Genomic DNA, 17,771 nt, shown 5'->3' with positions numbered 1-17,771 from the left:
CGGCCCGAGGATTTATGGAGGCTGCAGAACACGCGCATACAAAACACGTTGGCTAAAAACAGCTCCTCGCTCAGCGTATTCCCCGCTGGATTGAAGGAACAATGCATTCATAAATGAAAAATTCCACGGAACTGCTACGGGGCGAGTCCTGCAGCCTTCTGCGATTGTCACCGAAATGTCATGAAAAGCGAATTACCCCCAAACAATCCCCCCATTGTCCGAGCAGCACGGTGCTGTCACACCGGCTCTGGTAACAAGCCCGTTAATGACGTTAAGGTAGTTACTCTAACAGATGGAGCACGTGTGGGGTGGCTGTAAAAATCATATTTATCTTTCATGCATTAAGGGCAAAAGGTTGGTTTGGGATGTGTATGAGTGTGTGTGCGGGTACACGTGGATGTTTAAGTCATTCTGTGGCTCTGAATCCTTTGTGACCAGCAGCTAACACGTGGAAATTGGGCTGCAGCTCATGCTGCTGGAGTTTAGAACCAAGCATTGTTTGGGGTCCCTGTCTAGGCAAGGAACAAAACACCAAACCCCAGGGGCCAGGGACCAGCCGCGCTCCATCCATGCTCTTTGCATTAAGTGTTACACCAGCCCGTGTTGCTCGGGGTGCTGAGGTTCACGGGTGGCTTCGAATTCCTCAGAGGGCCCATTCAGCAGCTCACACGTCTCCTTGGGCTTCCAGGAAAAAAACTAAGCTTTAAAAAGGAGATGTTATCCATATGCATCGCTTTAGGTAAACTAAAAGCAACCAGCACAAGGCAAGAGCCTCCACCTACCTCCCCATGAAGGCTGGTGCCAGTCTGCCTACCTCTTGTAGGAAGAGCACTCGTTATGGTCCTTAATTTCTTCCTTAGCTACTCCCTCCCTGCCTGTATCCCTTTCCCCCCTCTGTTTACCTGTAGCTAATTTCCTACTAGTTTATTCTCTGCCAGCAGGTATAAGAAAAACCCTAATTTATCTAGCAGCCAAAGCTTTCCCCCATAATTGCAGCTCAAGTCTCTTTTCAGCACCTTAACCAAATATTACCAGGAGCTGCAGGACCTTGCAAGGGCTGTGGCTGCTGCTGTCGCTGGCGAGCACATCCCCTCCTGCCATGTTTAGAGAAATTTCCAAGCCCCCCAGCAAAAGAGCTGCTAATGGCAAGGCCACTTAGAGCTGACAAAGGGACACGTGCAGGAATTGCATGCACATACACACTTCTATTACCCAGGAAATTTTTAGCACTTACGATGACATAACACCTCCAAAAAAACATCCCACACTAGACTCATGGCCTCTGCCGGCAGAATTTTTGGCTTTAGATAAGAAACTTTTGTTATCGGTTCTCGTTCGCTAACTCAGGACAGTGAAAACGAGCCAGAAAATCTACAGCTCATACTATTTAAGATAATCCAGTCCATTTCGACAGGGGCAGATGGTAAGTGCTCATACAAGTGTCTCATCCAGCATGGCTCAAGAAACACTTTCTCCCAGCAAGGGGCTAAAACACGCAGTCAGCTGATGTAAGTACTGCCAGAAGAAAGCATTATGCCTGTGGTTTTGTGCTGGGATGACATCGTGTATTTTGAGGTTTTCTGAATCTTTTTACCATTATACAAGATAAACCAACCAAAAAGAATCACATCAACAGTAATTAGCATGTTAAGCTTAAAAGCTTCAGAATGTAATAGGTGGGTAAAACGTATTTTTAAAAAAATGATCAGTTTTGGTTGTGGGGGGTTCCCAGAGGAAGCAGCTGAGATCCACATGGACTTTCTGCAAATGAATTAAAAGATGTTATCGACAAACTAATTGTCAAAAACAAAGAAACTGTTGATGCATTTTGCCATACCATGAGGTGAGAAAGAGGCTACACAAGAAAAGCAAAAATCACATTAATTTGGAACAGAAATACCCCAAAATATGCTGTCCAACTGGGACTCTCACTATTTGCATTTTCTCTTTCACATACTTCATTTGGTTTTTGAAAATTAACTGCAAAGTTTCATGGAAACAGTAACAGAAGCAGCTGCAGAGCTCTTAGAAGGAAAATGTGCTTGGAAGAATGTTCACACAGTGACATAATTAAAGAGTCTCAAATCCTGCAAAGTTTCTAATTCTCTTTAACTTTTTATAAAGATGTAACACCAAGGAAAAGCTCAGGGTATTTATACAACATAATAAAACACTATATACAGCATCCCTGCCCACCTTTGTACATAGATACAGAGTTCCAATATATCTACTTAGCAGTGAGAAACATTCTTCAAAGTAGAGTAGAAGACAACCTGCCAAGCTCATTCTACTCATTTCATTAATAACTTTAACAATGTCCCAGATTTGGGGAAAAAAAAGAATTATAAAAAAAAAAGTCAAATAATGGAGTCAAATAATTTTCATCTGATAGCTTCAGCATGACATAAAACACACTGGATCGTCAAATCCATTTTTCAAGAGGGAACTGTTACACTGTGTTTTACAGACATTTCAGCTGTAAGAGAACATTCTATTAAAAAAAAAACACACAACAGTTGTGATGTCACCAAGCATTGTAAGTGGAAATAGAACACATGACACATTGTAGAGAAAGTCTAAACATCTGTAAGCACTTATGTTCATAGACAGAGCCGTGCTGCAGAGTGGATGTGGTTAATTACCATTTGATATACTAGCCTTCAGCACACAGGAGATGGTGATGAAGGATAAGGCTTGCAGTCTGACCTGTGCCATTGTCCAAGTATAACAGACATTCTAGCCGGGTTTCAAGGGATCTTTCTTGTATTATTCCAAAGCCACAGATACTAAATACCTCACTGCAGATGGCTTGCGTAAGAGACAAATAGTTACAGTGACCAGAAAAATGCATAAAATAGGAAAAACTGAGGATAAGCACCTCCCAGAAAACTGCCACTGTCCAAGAGCATAAATTGAAATAAATCCCTTTTAGCAGGGTAAAGAAACAAATTTTTATTTGGTCATTCAGAGCGGTTAGGTTGGTGAACGACTATTTCTTAATCACCGTCTTTTTGTTGTTGTTCTGCTCAGTGCCCACATTTCTGAGTCTTAAGATTTTCTCTCTAAAAAAGGAGAATGACTAAAAAAGTGTTTCAAGAACCATTCCTGAAATGATGCAATACATTGAGGAGTCCCAGGACATTTGTCATGCAGCTGTAGCATCTGAGGGGCAACTGACATGAGCAAGCATCGCCCCCTTGTGCTTCTGCTCTGAAAATACTTTTCATTTTGTAGGTAAGCTTGAAGTGCAAGAGTCCCAAAAGAAAGGACACTCAACACTGCAAAATGACAAATATAAAACCAGTAACAGTCTAGGGGGGAACTAGGCTCATCGTCGTCTGAATGCACGTGATATCCTCCAAGCGTTGGGCTCCTCGTAGCGGTTGTAGAGGGGTTCAAGCCGCTGCTGCTTTTTCTGTTTGCTCAGTTTGGTTGGATCAGAAACCTTGAAGAATGCTGGTGCAAATTCCACCAGCCAGCGTGGGTCAATAGTTGTCACTTCACGCATGTACTCCTTGGTGGTCAGCACTAGCTCATGATACACCACCCTGTGAAAAGAGAGCAACTTGGGATATTAGTATTTCCAAACAAGAAGAGGCACGGCAAGTGCTGCAGTATCTAAGCTCACCCTTTTATCTCTGATTCTTCCCTCTTTCAGCATAAGACTCCTTATAAGCTCTGGTGCAGGCTATATAAGAACTATCCAGAAGAGTCCTCATCTTTTTCCTCTCCTACCTCACACCTACTCTTCAGCATAAAGCTGCTCTCTTCTGTTTAAAACGATTCATTCTCTCCCTCAACATTTCAACACTGAAACTCCATTCCACAAGACAGGAACACAATCACAAGGCTTCAGTCCCAGCCTTGGTTTGAAAAGTTAAGTCTCACATCTGCACAGGCACAGATTTTAGCAGCAGAAAGAGCCAAAAGCAGACTTGAAACTTTTCTCACTCTGCTCCTTGCTGAGAAGCCAGCAGCCTATCCTTCAAGCCGTATTCTACAAATAGTGCACACCATCGGCTTCTCAGATAGAAAGTCTGAACCGAAACAGAATTATGTAACAAGCCCTTCCTTACCATTCAGGCTGTCTGTTGAAGAGAGCACTGGATGGGTGGATATAGACCACCTGTTGATCAATGAGTGTCCGATAACCCTCCTGGGGATCCTTCTTTGCAGCATTTCTGAAGAAGCCGCTGCAGATGGCCTTCTGGACTCGAACCGTTGCCTTGCCACAGGACACCACATCCAGCTTGTGTCTGCCACAGAAGAATTAGGGAGAAAAAATAAATAAATAATAGAGTTCTCCATATTCAGGTAGAGCTACTAACAGACTAATGCATTTTGTTTAGCTACTATGGTGTAAGAACACTAAGAAAACAGTCAGTACCCATCCTTTCGGATGTGCTCACCTGTCCATAATGCCCAACATCTGCTTGCGGATGTCCTGTGCCCTGCGTAAGGACCGGGCTTGGATAAAATTTTCATAGCACCAGGGATTTGAAAACTTATTGTTCTTCCAGGAATTGTAGACAGCCAACAGAGTGAGGTGGTCTCCTTCTGTCTGGTGGAACTTGGCTTTCTTTTGATCAGCAAGTGCTTGTTTATCCTAACACACAAAGTATGCATCCATCAGATACCGACAGACACTGACTCCTCATCACCCATACCATGTTTTTTAAGTCTACCCAGAAACAGATCATATAAAATGGGGAAGATGACACAAAATTGAGTGGTGAATTACTAAGGATTACTGAGGAGCATCTAAGTGTTCCTGGGACAGCTCTCACTAAGCCAAACCTACGCTTGTATGACAGTAAAGCCTAGAACTGCCCTTGCTGAAGCCAGACTTGCTGTAGGCTCCCTGAAAACTCTCACAGGTGACAAGGACCTGACCAGGAAAGATGAATTCTTTTTTTTTTTTCCCTCTCCTCATTTTATTTAATTTCTGCCCCTCATTTTGAAAGAACACTTCAAAGGAAACTAATCACTTATACTGTAGGCAGTACAAGCGTGAATCAAACTAGGCAGTTTTATTGCTCTTGAAGCAACCTCAATGACTAACCATCAAAGGTACTGAAGCAGTAGCTTTGACCCCTCCATCCCTCCTCACTTGTCCAATCTGCTCATAAAAAGTTAATCAGACACTGTAATTACATAGTCTGTTAATTTCAATTTTGGTCTAAGTTGCAGCAGGCCATCATAATGAAGAAATAATGGTTACAAGAAGAGTCTGCTGTGAAAGAATACTACCACAGCACAATCTGCTGCTTGCTGACTTAAAAGTAAGAAAGAAGAAGGAGAATGCCAGGCTTCTAACTTTCATCTTCCCATCTGCAAAGTAACTACCAACATCCACAGCTACAAGGTGTTTATCCAAAAGGTACATCAGGTATGTAATGTATGAACCAACAGTCTAAACAAGCCACAGGTTTATTTGGGTAAATATGCTCGCTCCTTGAGACCTGAGGCAGGCAACAGAAAACACAAACAAACTGTAACAATTCTTGGCTGCACTCCTTACCTTTGGCCTGTAGAACACATTCTGTACAGACAGCATGGAGACTATGGTCAGCATTTCCTCGCTGCATCCCAGATGTACAGACATGATCAACATCTTGCACAACATGGGCTCCAAGGGGAATTCTGCCATCTGCAAGAAAGATGTTTCAGGGTACCCTGCAGAAAAATTCCTCTCAGAAAAATCCCGAGTTCCCTCTGCAAGAGAGGAAAACTCTTTCTGCCATGCTTTCTTATCAAAACAGTGTGCTTTACCCAGAATAACTTTATTCAACATGAAACAAATTATATACACACTCCCAAGGATATCCCAATACTTACAGGGGATTATTTTAGACATTTTACAAGTACATTTGCTTTTATTAGAGAAGTAACACCTGCTCTTTAAAAAGCAAAGATACATAACGACTACTCCCCTGTCATCCTCTAAACACTTGCAACCCAGCCAGCACTATGAAGCATTCTATTTAGCCTACCCTGCGCCCAAGTCGAGTGAGAAGTCCTTCATCATCCAGAGCTCCCAGAGTGTACAGCTGCTCCATGGCAGTTATGAGAGTTTCCATTGGGGGAGCATCCATAAAGTCAAAGGAGAGCAAATCATTGATGCCCATGGCCTGAACAGAGGGAAGGGAGAACAACCAAGTTACAGCACTGAGGAGAAAGAAGACACTGAACTCAACACTTCAGATAATCTGCATTGGCCCGTGGCTTTCGCCTATCATTCAGTTTTCTGGTTTGTTTCTTCGGTACTGTTCCATACCTCTTCCAAGCAAAATAATTCCATCTAGGCAACATATAGGTTCAGTGATGGTTTTGAGGACTTCCTGCCTTGTAAATAAGTGTGACATAACAGCCTCAATGGACATTAAGTATGTCTCCAGCCTTCCCCTTTCCCAAAAGAGGAGAAAGACAGCCATTTCCCCAGCTTCTGTGTACTGAGTTAAGGTCCTGTTTGTGGGCACTCAGAAGGATGATATATGCTTGGAAGATGTATATCTTTAGGGATTAAAACCCACTCTAAAACAGTGTATTTTATCTGTCCATGTTTAACAGAAACATACCTTACACAGGAAACGCATACTGCTCATAAGATTCCTGTATTTCAAGTCTCTTGCAACTAACTGTTCTGCTCAGCTAAGACTTGTAATTTAGGTGGATATTCAACACTAAAACCCTTAACAGAAAAATGCAGGAGCAAGCTCAGTGCCTAAGAACTGCATGTGATGCAATCTCCCTTTCAAAATACCTCTGTTCACTATGAGGATCTGAGGCTTATAAAGACAGACTAATTTATTGAAAGGCTAATGATCAGGCTGGCTTGCCAGAAGTCAGAGAAATACCCACCTTCAGGGAGAGCACTGTACTGGCCAAATTTGTTCTCTGGATTTCAGGCACATTGGTGGTTAGCATTTCATCTCGATAGGCACGCTCTGTATATAGCCTATAGCATTTTCCTGGCCCTGTTCTCCCAGCTCTTCCTGCTCGCTGCTTTGCTTGAGCCTAAAGATAAAGAAAAGAATCTCAGTGAACAGGTGTAAACAAGTACAGTTGAAAACAAGTCAAATGAAATGATTCATTAATCACAATTTTATTTGTATTAATAGAAAAAGAGATTTCAAATCCAACCAAAGAAAGTATTGTGTTCCTTCATATGGCCTCAAGGAATCTCAATTGCCATATTTTGTTTCCATTGTGCTTGGACATCATCAAGACACATGTTAGCAGCAGGAAAAAAAAGTGTCAAATACAGAATGCTCACCTGTGAAATTGGTGTAACAACCAGCTGGTCGATTCCAGTTTTGGAGTTGTAAACTTTCTGCTTCACAAAGCCAGGATCAACCACATAATATATTCCATCAATAGTAAGCGATGTCTCAGCAATGTTAGTGGCAATGACAACCTGCAAACAACAGTGATTCAGTAATCAGTGCTGTGTTTGGCTGGCAAGCCAACCATGCTGCTCAACTTGAATAATCCATCCTATGTGATATAATCAGTTCACTGTAGATGATATAATCAGTTCACTGTAGATTCAACTCTAATTTTTTAACATTAAAAGGAAAAACGTACTCAGGAATTGAGGAACAGTGAAAAATTATCTACAGTCAAGAATGGAGAGGTGTTAAACCTTTATCTACCTTTGTTTTAGATTTGGACAGTATGGGAAGAGAGCATAATAAGATTTGCAATTAAAAGCAGGTGAAAGATCACTGTTATTTTGTACACAGGCTGCAATGATTTCAGGGAAAATTTCTACCTATCATTTAAACACAGTCCATATTGATAGAAAAAACTTCCACAGACTGTATCTCTAGGCATTCATTAGCCGTCTTTTTCTTCAAAACTACCTCACTTTGTCTGAAGCGGTAACTAACAGAATGAGAAGTACTAAGAAAAAGAAAAAACAGCACAAGATGAAGCCACACTTAGCTGAAATTACCTTTCTGCTTCCTGGTGGGGCTGGGTCAAAGATCCTGGTTTGCATTTCACTGGGTAAAGCTGAATATACTGGCAGGATAATTAACTCTGGAACATCAGGTCCTAGAGATTTCATCCTCTCATAGAGGATCTCACAGGCAGTGTCGATCTCTTCCTGACCAGTTAGAAATACCAAGATGTCACCTACACGGAAGTAAAACACACACAGAATTAATTCTGCTCAGTACAGCTCCTGCATAACCAGCCCTCACCTATTCCATTTAAAACAGAGATCCCCACATTTGCTAGCACCTGGGCAACAACTTTTAGCCAGCAGCAACAGCACCAAAGGCACTATTTTACTCCCGCTTCTGACACACGATCAGTGACTCAAGAAGACCTCACTCTTAGGTATTAGAGTCCCTGAATTACCAATCACCCTAGATTCACCATCCCTCATTCACTATTCTCCACTCACCTGGTGGTTCTGTTAAGTGGATCTGCATTACTGTAATCAGACTAGCATCCAAATAATCTGTCTCTGGCTCTTTTGTGTACAGGATTTCTACTGGGTATGTTCTGCCAGGAATTGTGAAGATTGGAGCTTCGTAGAAATATTGAGAGAATTTCACAGCATCCAGTGTCGCCGACGTCACTATCAACTTCATATCCTGCCGTTTCTGTACCGTCTATAGCAGGAAAGAAAGTTCTCTGGTCATTTACTGTCTTTGGGACTATTAATACATAGCATTTGACTTCAGTCAAAGCAATACTTCACATTACAAAAAGAATTATAACCAGCTATATCAGGCGTTTTGACAGATTCCAAAACCTCTACAAGTAAAAAAGGCAGTTCATTCCAGCATCCATAATTTCAAACAATCAACCACCAAGGTCACATTTTAAACCTTTCTTGGCAGCACCTATCAAAGAAAGCCTTTGTCAGAGAAGGAAGAGCAAAGCAAGAAGTACTTGCTTTGCTCCTGAAGAGACTCTTAGGAAACATGAATGAACTTGACTCGTGTGACCTTGCCTCTCCTGAGGGGCTCCTACCCATACATAGCATACAGAGGACACCAAAGCAATAAAAATCAAATGCTACATTACCTTCTTCAGGAGTCCAAAGAGCACATCTGTATGAATTGTCCTCTCATGGGCTTCATCCAGCATGATAATGGCATACTGGGTCAGATCAGGATCTATCAAGCACTCCCTCAGTAACATACCATCTGTCATGTATTTGATGACAGTTTCAGGACTAGTGCAGTCTTCAAATCGAATGGTGTAGCCAACCTAGAAAGAAGAGTTGAATACAAAACAATGCTCTCTTATCATATCACAACTGAATCTACAGAATTAAGTTATTAGCACCATTAATTCCCAGTTTCATTATTCTGACAGATCATTTTTACAGCCTACATGGGAACAGACATGTGGACATGAACAAATAAAATAGCACAAGCACTGATTTCTCCTACTTTTCTCCATATTTATTCTGGCACATTCTTCAATGTGGAAATTTACCTCTTGTCCCAAACAGCAACCGAACTCCTCTGACACCCTCTTTGCAACAGACATCGCGGCCACTCTGCGAGGCTGAGTACATCCGATCTTTCCTCTTGATGTATATCCCGCCTCAGCCAGGTACTGGGTAATCTGGGTTGTCTTCCCAGACCCTGTCTCTCCAATAACAATCAGAATCTGGTTGTCATGCACAGCCTAAAAAAGGTCATAACAGATACACTTGTTAAAATTTAAAAACTGAGAACAAACAAGAATCAACAAAGTATAGTTCAGACTAGACTGAGTACCTACTGCTCTTCCTCCAGCTGACCCATACCAAAAATGATACAAGCAAGCATTCTCACTGACCAAGCCAGCAAACTGCTCCATCACTTAGCTGACTCACCCCTTTCCCCACGTGATCCTAGTTTCAATTTTGATTTACATTAGTAAATACCTGGAGTTTTTCTAAAATATACAAACACACCCACATAAGTCATTTAATATAATTATTCTAAGCTACAGTTCCACACTTAAAATTATCAAGTGGCTATTCATCTGTTAACAGGCTGGAACAGTATTTATATTAAATTACTGTGTTCAAACAAAAATGACATTTCAAGAGTCTTACTTGTATCAGCTGCTCCTTCAGTCTGAAGATTGGGAGACTCTCTCTCTGCTCAATGATAGAAAGCTGTGTCTTCTTACCATAAGAGGCTTTGTTGCCACCAAATGCGTGTTTCTTCCACTCTGGGATATCATTGGGCATCATCCCAATACCTCGCATATTTGCAGCTATTTGTCTTCCATCCACTAGAAAAGAAACAATTTCATCATCACATTAGGTTTGTGCAGCACAGATCCCAGTGATCCTGCTCCTAACACTCTATTATCCTTGCCTTCTACACTTTTCTTGTGCATTTAAGTTTATATATTTTGTAAGTTCCTACACATACGTTACCTCTATTACACTAATATCCATGTTAAAAAAAATGCTTTGCCATCCATCTTGCTTTTTGGTAATGAATCTTCATGGACAGCAGGATATACCTGCATGTTCCCCTGACACCTCTATTTTGCATCAGCAAAGACAAATTTCTTCTTTGACTCACTTTTAAAGTGAGGCAGAAAAACACGTTATCATGAGATAGGCGTTATGGTGTTTCTCCTGAGTTGCTCAATTACCCCAAAAAATGCACAGTTCATATTCAGATGTGTTCAGGCATACCATCAGGGAGAGGATCCACCCAGTGTGTGTTGAGACCCATGGGAATAGAATCCATCTCTGCTTCTCTTTGTGCTTGTTTAAGTTCTCGTCTTTCTTTAGCTAAAGCACTCTGCATCATTGCAGCCTGGGACAAGGAACCATCCGGATTCTGAAAAACAAGAAAAAAAAGTTAAGATCTCAAGTACTCTCAATGTTTCAAATTAAATTATCTTTCTGTCACCACTGTCCTTTTAAAGTTTAGAACATTTTGGTTCTATTGCTCTATTTCACTGTCACCAGCTAAGTAAGAACATGAGTTTGTAAGTAAAGAAAGGATCTTGAGTTCAGTGACAACATTTTTCAGTGCTCTAAGTAAACGTCTAAGTGGAAAACTGGTTATTAAGTTCCCAAACATTTATTTGATTAAATCAAGTATGCTATCTTTAGTCTTGGAAATCTCTTACCTTTACTATTTTGATGGGACTCATATCCATGCTTTGTTTAGTATGACCACGAAGGAAAGGTGGCTCTTCTTCAACTAACTCAATCTCAAGATCCTCATCTAAAATCCAGAAGTGACAACTTTAATAGGAAGGTAAGCACCTTCTTCCAGCTACACAATAACAACAGTACATCTTCAAATAGTGCTCCCTGTGTATTCTTAATTATCACATAATTAGCCAGTGTTAAAAATTAAAACACCGTATAAAAAAAATGCACAGATATTTGATGCATATCCAAATGTAAGGCTGGAGCAATCCTAGTTCCAAATGTTTAAGAAACTGTGATTTGTTTCACATCCAATCTCTTTTTGAATCAGAACATGTCCAGAAACAGAAAGCATATACAACCATAAGACTACTCGGAAATACTACCTTCTTCATCGTCGACTTTAGGAAGAATCCCAGTCTCCTCATCAAAGTCAGGAAACTCTTCCTTAGAAAGCACATTAGCTGCAATCATCTGAGAACAGAATGAATAAAACATGAATTTAAACCAAAGAATGAACACAGCTTACGCCCATGATGTCTCAGTTCTAATGATATTACCAGACTTGCATATCAGGAACAAAGGAACGTTCTGATTTCAAGAGAAAGGAATGGTCCTGCATTCTGGCACACATCTCCCCAAGTCATCCAATCTCTGAACAAATAGTCTTTTTGTTATTCTAAATACCATCAGTACGAGATAGTTGGCTTACAGGGCTGCACTGATAACCAAGTATCACTAGACAGGGATGCCCCAACTCGCTGTGATCTCTGGAGACAACTTGGTCCAGCCTCCTGGTCAAAGCAGAGTTAACTTCAGAGTCAGAACCACGCTAAAGTCCCAGTTCACAGGAAGACAACAATTTAGATAAGGACTAAGTTAAAGAAACAAACAAGGAGCTGTATTCTAGTCCACAAAACTCCCTAACAATTTTACTGAGCGGCACTTTATTTCCCCTCAGTACAAAACATACCTGTTTTATTTCCCATTTCTCTGGGTCTGAAATTCGGGTGAGGCGTTTCCGTTCCAGGGTGTCATCCTCCACCTCTGGGGCATTCACCAGGGACAGATGGCTGGGTCTGTCTGGGTTTCTCATTGAAGTTTCTTCATTGGTTTCTCCAACCAGGTTCCTCCTCCGGTTTGGATTCAAGTCTTCCCCAGTATCTTGATCAACATCCTACATCAGATCAATTAATCAATCAGCTCTACCTAAATTTCACTTGTCATTAACAGCAGCAATTCCTCTAACACGAAAAACTGAGTGTGTTTCTCAGAAAGAATACTACCAATGACAGCCAATACATTAAAAAATGTTATTTTATGTTGTGTTTTTTTTTTTCTTTCTAGTATTACAAGCCGAGTACATCCCAAAGCCTGGGACACTCTACCTTGGCAACTGCACTGATTTCATTCAAAATAAAACGCTTCTCTCCTACAGATAAAGGAAGCCAGGCATAGCCACTGCCTGAGGTTTGACCTGTCACGTCGTTTAGTACTATTACATCAGAAACATGCAAAAAAGAATCTAAGGAAAATGAGTAAAAAGTAGCAGATCACTTAGAACTGTAACGCATACTTAAGTGTATAATATTAAAAAAAAAATAGAGGTTACAGGATGCCCAGTGCCACAGAACACATTCTATACCTTCATGCTCAGGCTGGTTTTGGATCCAGTAAAGGATAACACTTTGACTTTTACTCTTTGTCCTTTGCTCACAACATCGGCAACATTGGCAACCCGTCCTTCTCTTCGAAGCTCTGAGATGTGGACCAAGCCCTCCCAACGCTTCCTGTAGGTGAAACAGAGGAACGTATGACATTGACCATTATCACTCATGCAGTCCTTTAGATCATTCAAAGTCTAGATTAAAGTATTTTGTTGTCAACTAATTGTGTACATTCATACACCATGTTTTTTTCTAAGGAGAACATTATCTGCTGTCAGACTTATTTTGCTGAACCAGATCTTCATTCTGGCATCAAAACTCAGCATGTTTTATTATAGCATCATCTTTTTAAGACACTAGCAGAAAACAGAACACCGATGGAGCAGTACCAGATTTGCTGTGAACATCACAACATACCTTAGTCCTTCCAGCTGCACAAAGCACCCAAACTGCATTATACTCGTGACTTTCCCATTGTAAATGTCTCCGATGGAAGGCTCCTCAGGTGGAGGACGGTCTACATGCTTGTCCCTCCATCTCTCACTGCCTTTCTCGAGATACTTCTCTCGATCCCTTCGGTCCCTACTAGGACTCCGACTCCTGCTCCGTGAGCGGTATCTGGATTTTCCCCTGTTCCTATCCCGAGTCCTTGAACGAGACCTAGAGCGAGATCTGTGCCTTCGTCTCCTGTCCCTGCTACGGCTTCGGCTCCTTCTCTTCTTCTTTGTCCTAACAAACCAACATTACATATTTGCACGTAAGAACAGAGCAAGTAGGCAATATCCAATATCCATCCCTCAAAGATATTCTAGAACCATACCGGTGGTCACTGTTCCTCTGTTTGCCTTGCCTGTCTGCACTAGGCATCAGAGCTTCAAGTTCTTTAAGCGCATCAGCTGCCACTTTCACATCATCTTCATCCAGCATATTCTGCAAGAACAGAGAATCATTCTCTATGAAAGCTGATAAAAAGTCTGTTGCAGAGAATTAATCTACAGAACAATCTCATGCATTTCTATTCAGAAAGAATGCAAATTAAAAAAATAAAAGATGAGACATGAAAAAAAAATGGAATTATGGTCTTACCCTTATGTTGGGATTGTCCGGCCTGCAAAGAGCTGGAAACAACTCCTTCAACCTTTCCTTTTCTGATTTGGGTTTGACAACGGTCTCTGATTTTGAGGTTAATAAAACAAACAAGCAAAAAATAAATAATTAGAAGGTCCAAAATGATCTATCACCAGCTTTTCTGTAATCAAATGCAAAGCTTAACTTTCATCTGAACGCAAAGTTAGATACAGATTTTATAGAGATTCTCTTCAATGATTATGTTACTTTCCTACAAACATAGTTATGCATGAATCTGTGAGATATTAAATAGTCTGAGCAGTGTGCTCAGTATGTTTTTTTTGTATCTGAACAGCTTTCCTAACCCACCACTACTAACAGAGTCTTCCACATGCAACAGAAGGCTATGAAGATCTTGCCTTATAAGATTAGAATTTGTACTACATCGAGCTCATGCAGTATGGCTAAAAAATACAAAAGACTAGGAATTATGTTGTTTTTGTAGCTGTTTTTCCTTTTTTACACCTAACTGATGAAAGGGACAAGATTACACACACCTTTACTTGTAGTTGGTTTTGATGGAGGCCGCATTGTCTGTATGAGACGGAGCAAATTACTAATAAGGGAATCCTGCAAAATTTAAAACAATATGTTAAGAAGCATCTCCATTACTTTTGGTCATTCTTACAAAACACAAAATAGAGGTAAATAGGGCAAAAAAGGCTCAGCTCTTAAGACGTTCACTTTAAAAGAGAAAAGTGTTGCTACATTTTGCTTACACCCAAAAAACAATATAACTTGAATCTAAAAGTGATTAAGATAAATCAATTTAAGTGATTGTTCCACTTATTCTTTAAGTATTTAAGCCAACTACAGTAGCTTCTGAGAAGCTCATTAACCCCGCATCTAAGTACCACAAAACGCTTTAAGCTAACACTTAACTCCAAGAAAATTTGTTTCTTCTGTATTTTATATGCTAAACAAGACAGGAGACAGTAAACAGCCTCAAAAGGAGGCTTCACAAAGACTGTGAGACAGGGAGGCTCAATCAGACAGGTACATTCAGACACTAAACACTGCAGGGTTTTCCAGGTGAAGAAAGTCAATAATCAGTCCTCACACCTCTCTCTTTGACACACCAAGACAAAAACATGTAAGCAACACCCAGATCTCACTCACTGTGAACTCGGCACCATTCTTCATAAGAACAGCTTTAAATGTGTCAAACGTAGTGTTTTTCTCAGCAAGGCTTATGACAAACTCGGCTGCAGAGAAGAAGCAGAAAGTAAATCAGAGCACAGGACTGGAAGGAGTACAAACAGCAGGGCAAAAATTGTTCTGTGGCATCTGGAATATCGTGTCCAGCTCTGGGCCCCTCAGTTCAAGAAGAACAGGGAACTGCTTGCGAGAGTGAAGTGCAGAGCTACAAGGGTGATTAAGGGAGTGGAGCATCTCCCTTACAAGGAAAAGCTGAGGGAGCTGGGGCTCTGTAGCCTGGAGGAGACTGAGGGGTGACCTCATCAATGTTTATACATACACGAAGGGTGAGTGTCAGGAGGACAGAGCCAGGCTCTTCTCGGTGACACCCTGTCCTGGTTTCAGCTAGGAAAGAGTTAATTTTCTCCTAGTAGCTGGTAGGGCACTATGTTTTGGATAAGGATGAGAAGAATATCAGTAACACCGATGTTTTAATTATCGCAGAGCGGTGCTTGCGCTAAGCCGAGGACTTTTCAGCTTCTCCCTCTGTCCTGCCAGGTTCCCCTTAAATACGAGACAAAACTTTTTAACGCTGAGGGTGGCAGAGCCCTGGGAGGGGCTGCCGGGGGGGTTGTGGGCTCTCCTTCCCCGGAGATATCCAAAACCTGTGGGACCTGACCCAGGCGTTCCTGCTGCGGCAGAGGGCCTGGACCAGGCGATCCCTCGAGGCCCTTCCTCCCTCAGGCCCCTTCCAGGCCCTGCCGCTGGGATCCCCGGATTTGTTTACATGGCGGCGCCAGGCCCGGCCGTGGCGCCCTACCCGCCGCCGCCTCAGCCCCACTCACCCAAATCCTTGTCGTTGATGCCCAGGTGGTTGTCCAGCTCCGTGCACACCTTGGAGACCAGCGACAGGTACTCGAGCTTGGCGAGCTCCTCCAGAGCCACCAGGTCCGCCATCGCTGCCCCCTCACCGTCTCCACCACCACTTCCGCATCCGGCCAGCACCGGAAGCCGCGAGGGGGCGCCGCACGCAGCCTGCCCACACTGACCATAGAGAGAGAGAAGCGGGCGTGCTAGAACGCCTCGCGCCCACACTGACCATAGAGAGAGAGGGTCCTCCACGTTGATCGGGAGGGAACCAATCAGCGCAGCCGAAGGAGCGAGCGGGGCTCGTGACGCGTCTGTTGCTAGGCGCTCCCCGCCGCCGCCATGTCGGCCTTCCACTGGGAGGCGCGGCGCAGGCAGGCGGCGCTGGAGCGGCGGCTGCGGGTGAGACCGGGACCGGGACCGGGACCGGGAGGAGGCGGAGAGCGGCCCCAGGACGGCGCTCACCGCCCCCTCCCTGTTGCTTCCAGGCCATGGCGAGCCTCGAGGGGGACCCCAAGCACAGCCCCGGCACCGGCGTGACCCCGAGCCCGCCGCCCGGTGAGGGGAACGGGGCCGGGAAGGGGGTGAGGGGAGCGGGGGGGGGGGGCTCTGAGGCAGAGCGGCTCACGGCGGCTCCGGTCCCTCCACAGAGCCTCGGGTGTCCCGCTGCTGCTGCTGCCCGTGTCACCGAGCACCCACCACCAGCGCCAAGCTGCCCGACCGCTTCACGGTAAGGGCCCCGGCACCCAGCGGAGTCCCAGGGAACGGGCGTTAAATTTCTTGGTGTGGCCCCTCCCGGGCTCTGTTTGTGGTTTTATTGTTATCACTTCTTGCTTGGTTTCAGTAGGGCTCAGAGCGGTAAGGAGGCGGTTGGTGAGTCCTTTGTGAATAACACGGAGCCAGCCCTCAGCTCCGTCACACCCCGAGGAAACCGAAGTGGTTTTTCACGCAGTGCTGTGCTGCTGAAGGATTAATAATATCGCTGTTTCACTTTTAGGCTCTGCAGTACTTGCAGCAATGGTAAGACAGGAGTAGGCTGCAGGCCAGAAGTAAAGACCCAGGATCTCCATCAGAAGTGGACAGGCTTCGTGAATCCAGCACTACGAGTGTACAGCGTTAAGGGGCAGTTTCACCACCTTCAGCAGTAAAAGCTAATCCTTAAGTAAAACATCACATCTCAAAGGGATCCTGGTTCTATCATGTCCTGTCCTTCCCTCCTCAGAGCCCTTTCCCACAGCCAAAGTCCTATTTCTTGCCCGCAGAAGTGCTGTTGCCAGTAGTGCCTGACTCCAGGATTACTGGCTGATTACTCCAGAATTAATTAGCTGCTCGAGGGAGGAAGGTGCCTAGTTACCAGTTCAGTGTGATGAGACAGGGAGAAGCAACACTGCAACAGCTCTGTAAGAGTTAAGTGTTTGGGAAACGTGTTTAGAAGAAAGGAGCAGAGGTTTTCTTCTGACTGCACTTCACACCCTGCACTGCTCTCCAGTGGGCAGAGAAAGTGCTCAGCAGTGGAGTTAAAAGTTTAGTCCCGAAACTCCCTGGCTACTATTTGACCAGGCAGCACCCAAACTAGAACCCGAGGCATACATTTAACTCATCCATGGCATAGGGAACACTAGTGTCAGCACACAGAAGGCTGTAAAAGGCTCTTGGGTTGTCTTGCAGCTTTGCACAAACTAAAACACAGAAAAGGTCTGTTTCCTGACATTGGAGCAAACTATGCTTTTCTCACTCATGCTTGCTCATGTTCTGAGCATCCGATGGTAAAGTGTACAGGAAAGCAATTCAACAAACAGCAGGTACCAGCTACCACATACCGCTGGCTGGAAAACAGC

General features: G+C 43.3%; 1 protein-coding gene across 1 annotated transcript; it reads right to left on the bottom strand.

Annotated features, from left to right (window-relative positions):
- Positions 1 to 2,085: 2,085 nt before the first annotated feature.
- Positions 2,086 to 16,071, bottom strand: DHX8 (DEAH-box helicase 8). The gene is made up of 23 exons (XM_068660780.1): positions 15,912 to 16,071; positions 15,049 to 15,134; positions 14,427 to 14,499; positions 13,888 to 13,973; positions 13,622 to 13,731; positions 13,219 to 13,530; positions 12,780 to 12,924; positions 12,108 to 12,311; positions 11,521 to 11,608; positions 11,110 to 11,207; positions 10,667 to 10,814; positions 10,070 to 10,251; positions 9,460 to 9,654; positions 9,043 to 9,228; positions 8,414 to 8,624; positions 7,958 to 8,139; positions 7,277 to 7,417; positions 6,862 to 7,017; positions 5,994 to 6,131; positions 5,522 to 5,650; positions 4,410 to 4,606; positions 4,077 to 4,256; positions 2,086 to 3,548 (listed from the first exon to the last, which is right to left on the bottom strand). The coding sequence occupies exons 1-23, from the start codon at positions 16,021 to 16,023 to the stop codon at positions 3,329 to 3,331; spliced, it is 3,579 nt and encodes a 1,192-aa protein (XP_068516881.1). The 5' UTR covers positions 16,024 to 16,071; the 3' UTR covers positions 2,086 to 3,328.
- Positions 16,072 to 17,771: the final 1,700 nt, after the last annotated feature.

The sequence above is a fragment of the Anas acuta genome, chromosome 25 (assembly GCF_963932015.1).
Source record: "Anas acuta chromosome 25, bAnaAcu1.1, whole genome shotgun sequence".
Lineage (NCBI taxonomy): Eukaryota > Metazoa > Chordata > Aves > Anseriformes > Anatidae > Anas > Anas acuta.
This window is presented reverse-complemented; position numbering and strand designations above follow the sequence as displayed.

Bases quoted from the DNA above. Each gene is read 5' to 3' on its own strand.
- DHX8 (XM_068660780.1), bottom strand. From the start codon at position 16,023: ATGGCGGACCTGGTGGCTCTGGAGGAGCTCGCCAAGCTCGAGTACCTG. The intron at 15,135-15,911 runs GTGAGTGGGGCT...TCTTCTCTGCAG, and splicing joins CATCAACGACAAGGATTTGG to CCGAGTTTGTCATAAGCCTT. The intron at 7,418-7,957 runs GTAATTTCAGCT...TGTTGTTTGCAG, and splicing joins CCCCACCAGGAAGCAGAAAG to GTTGTCATTGCCACTAACAT.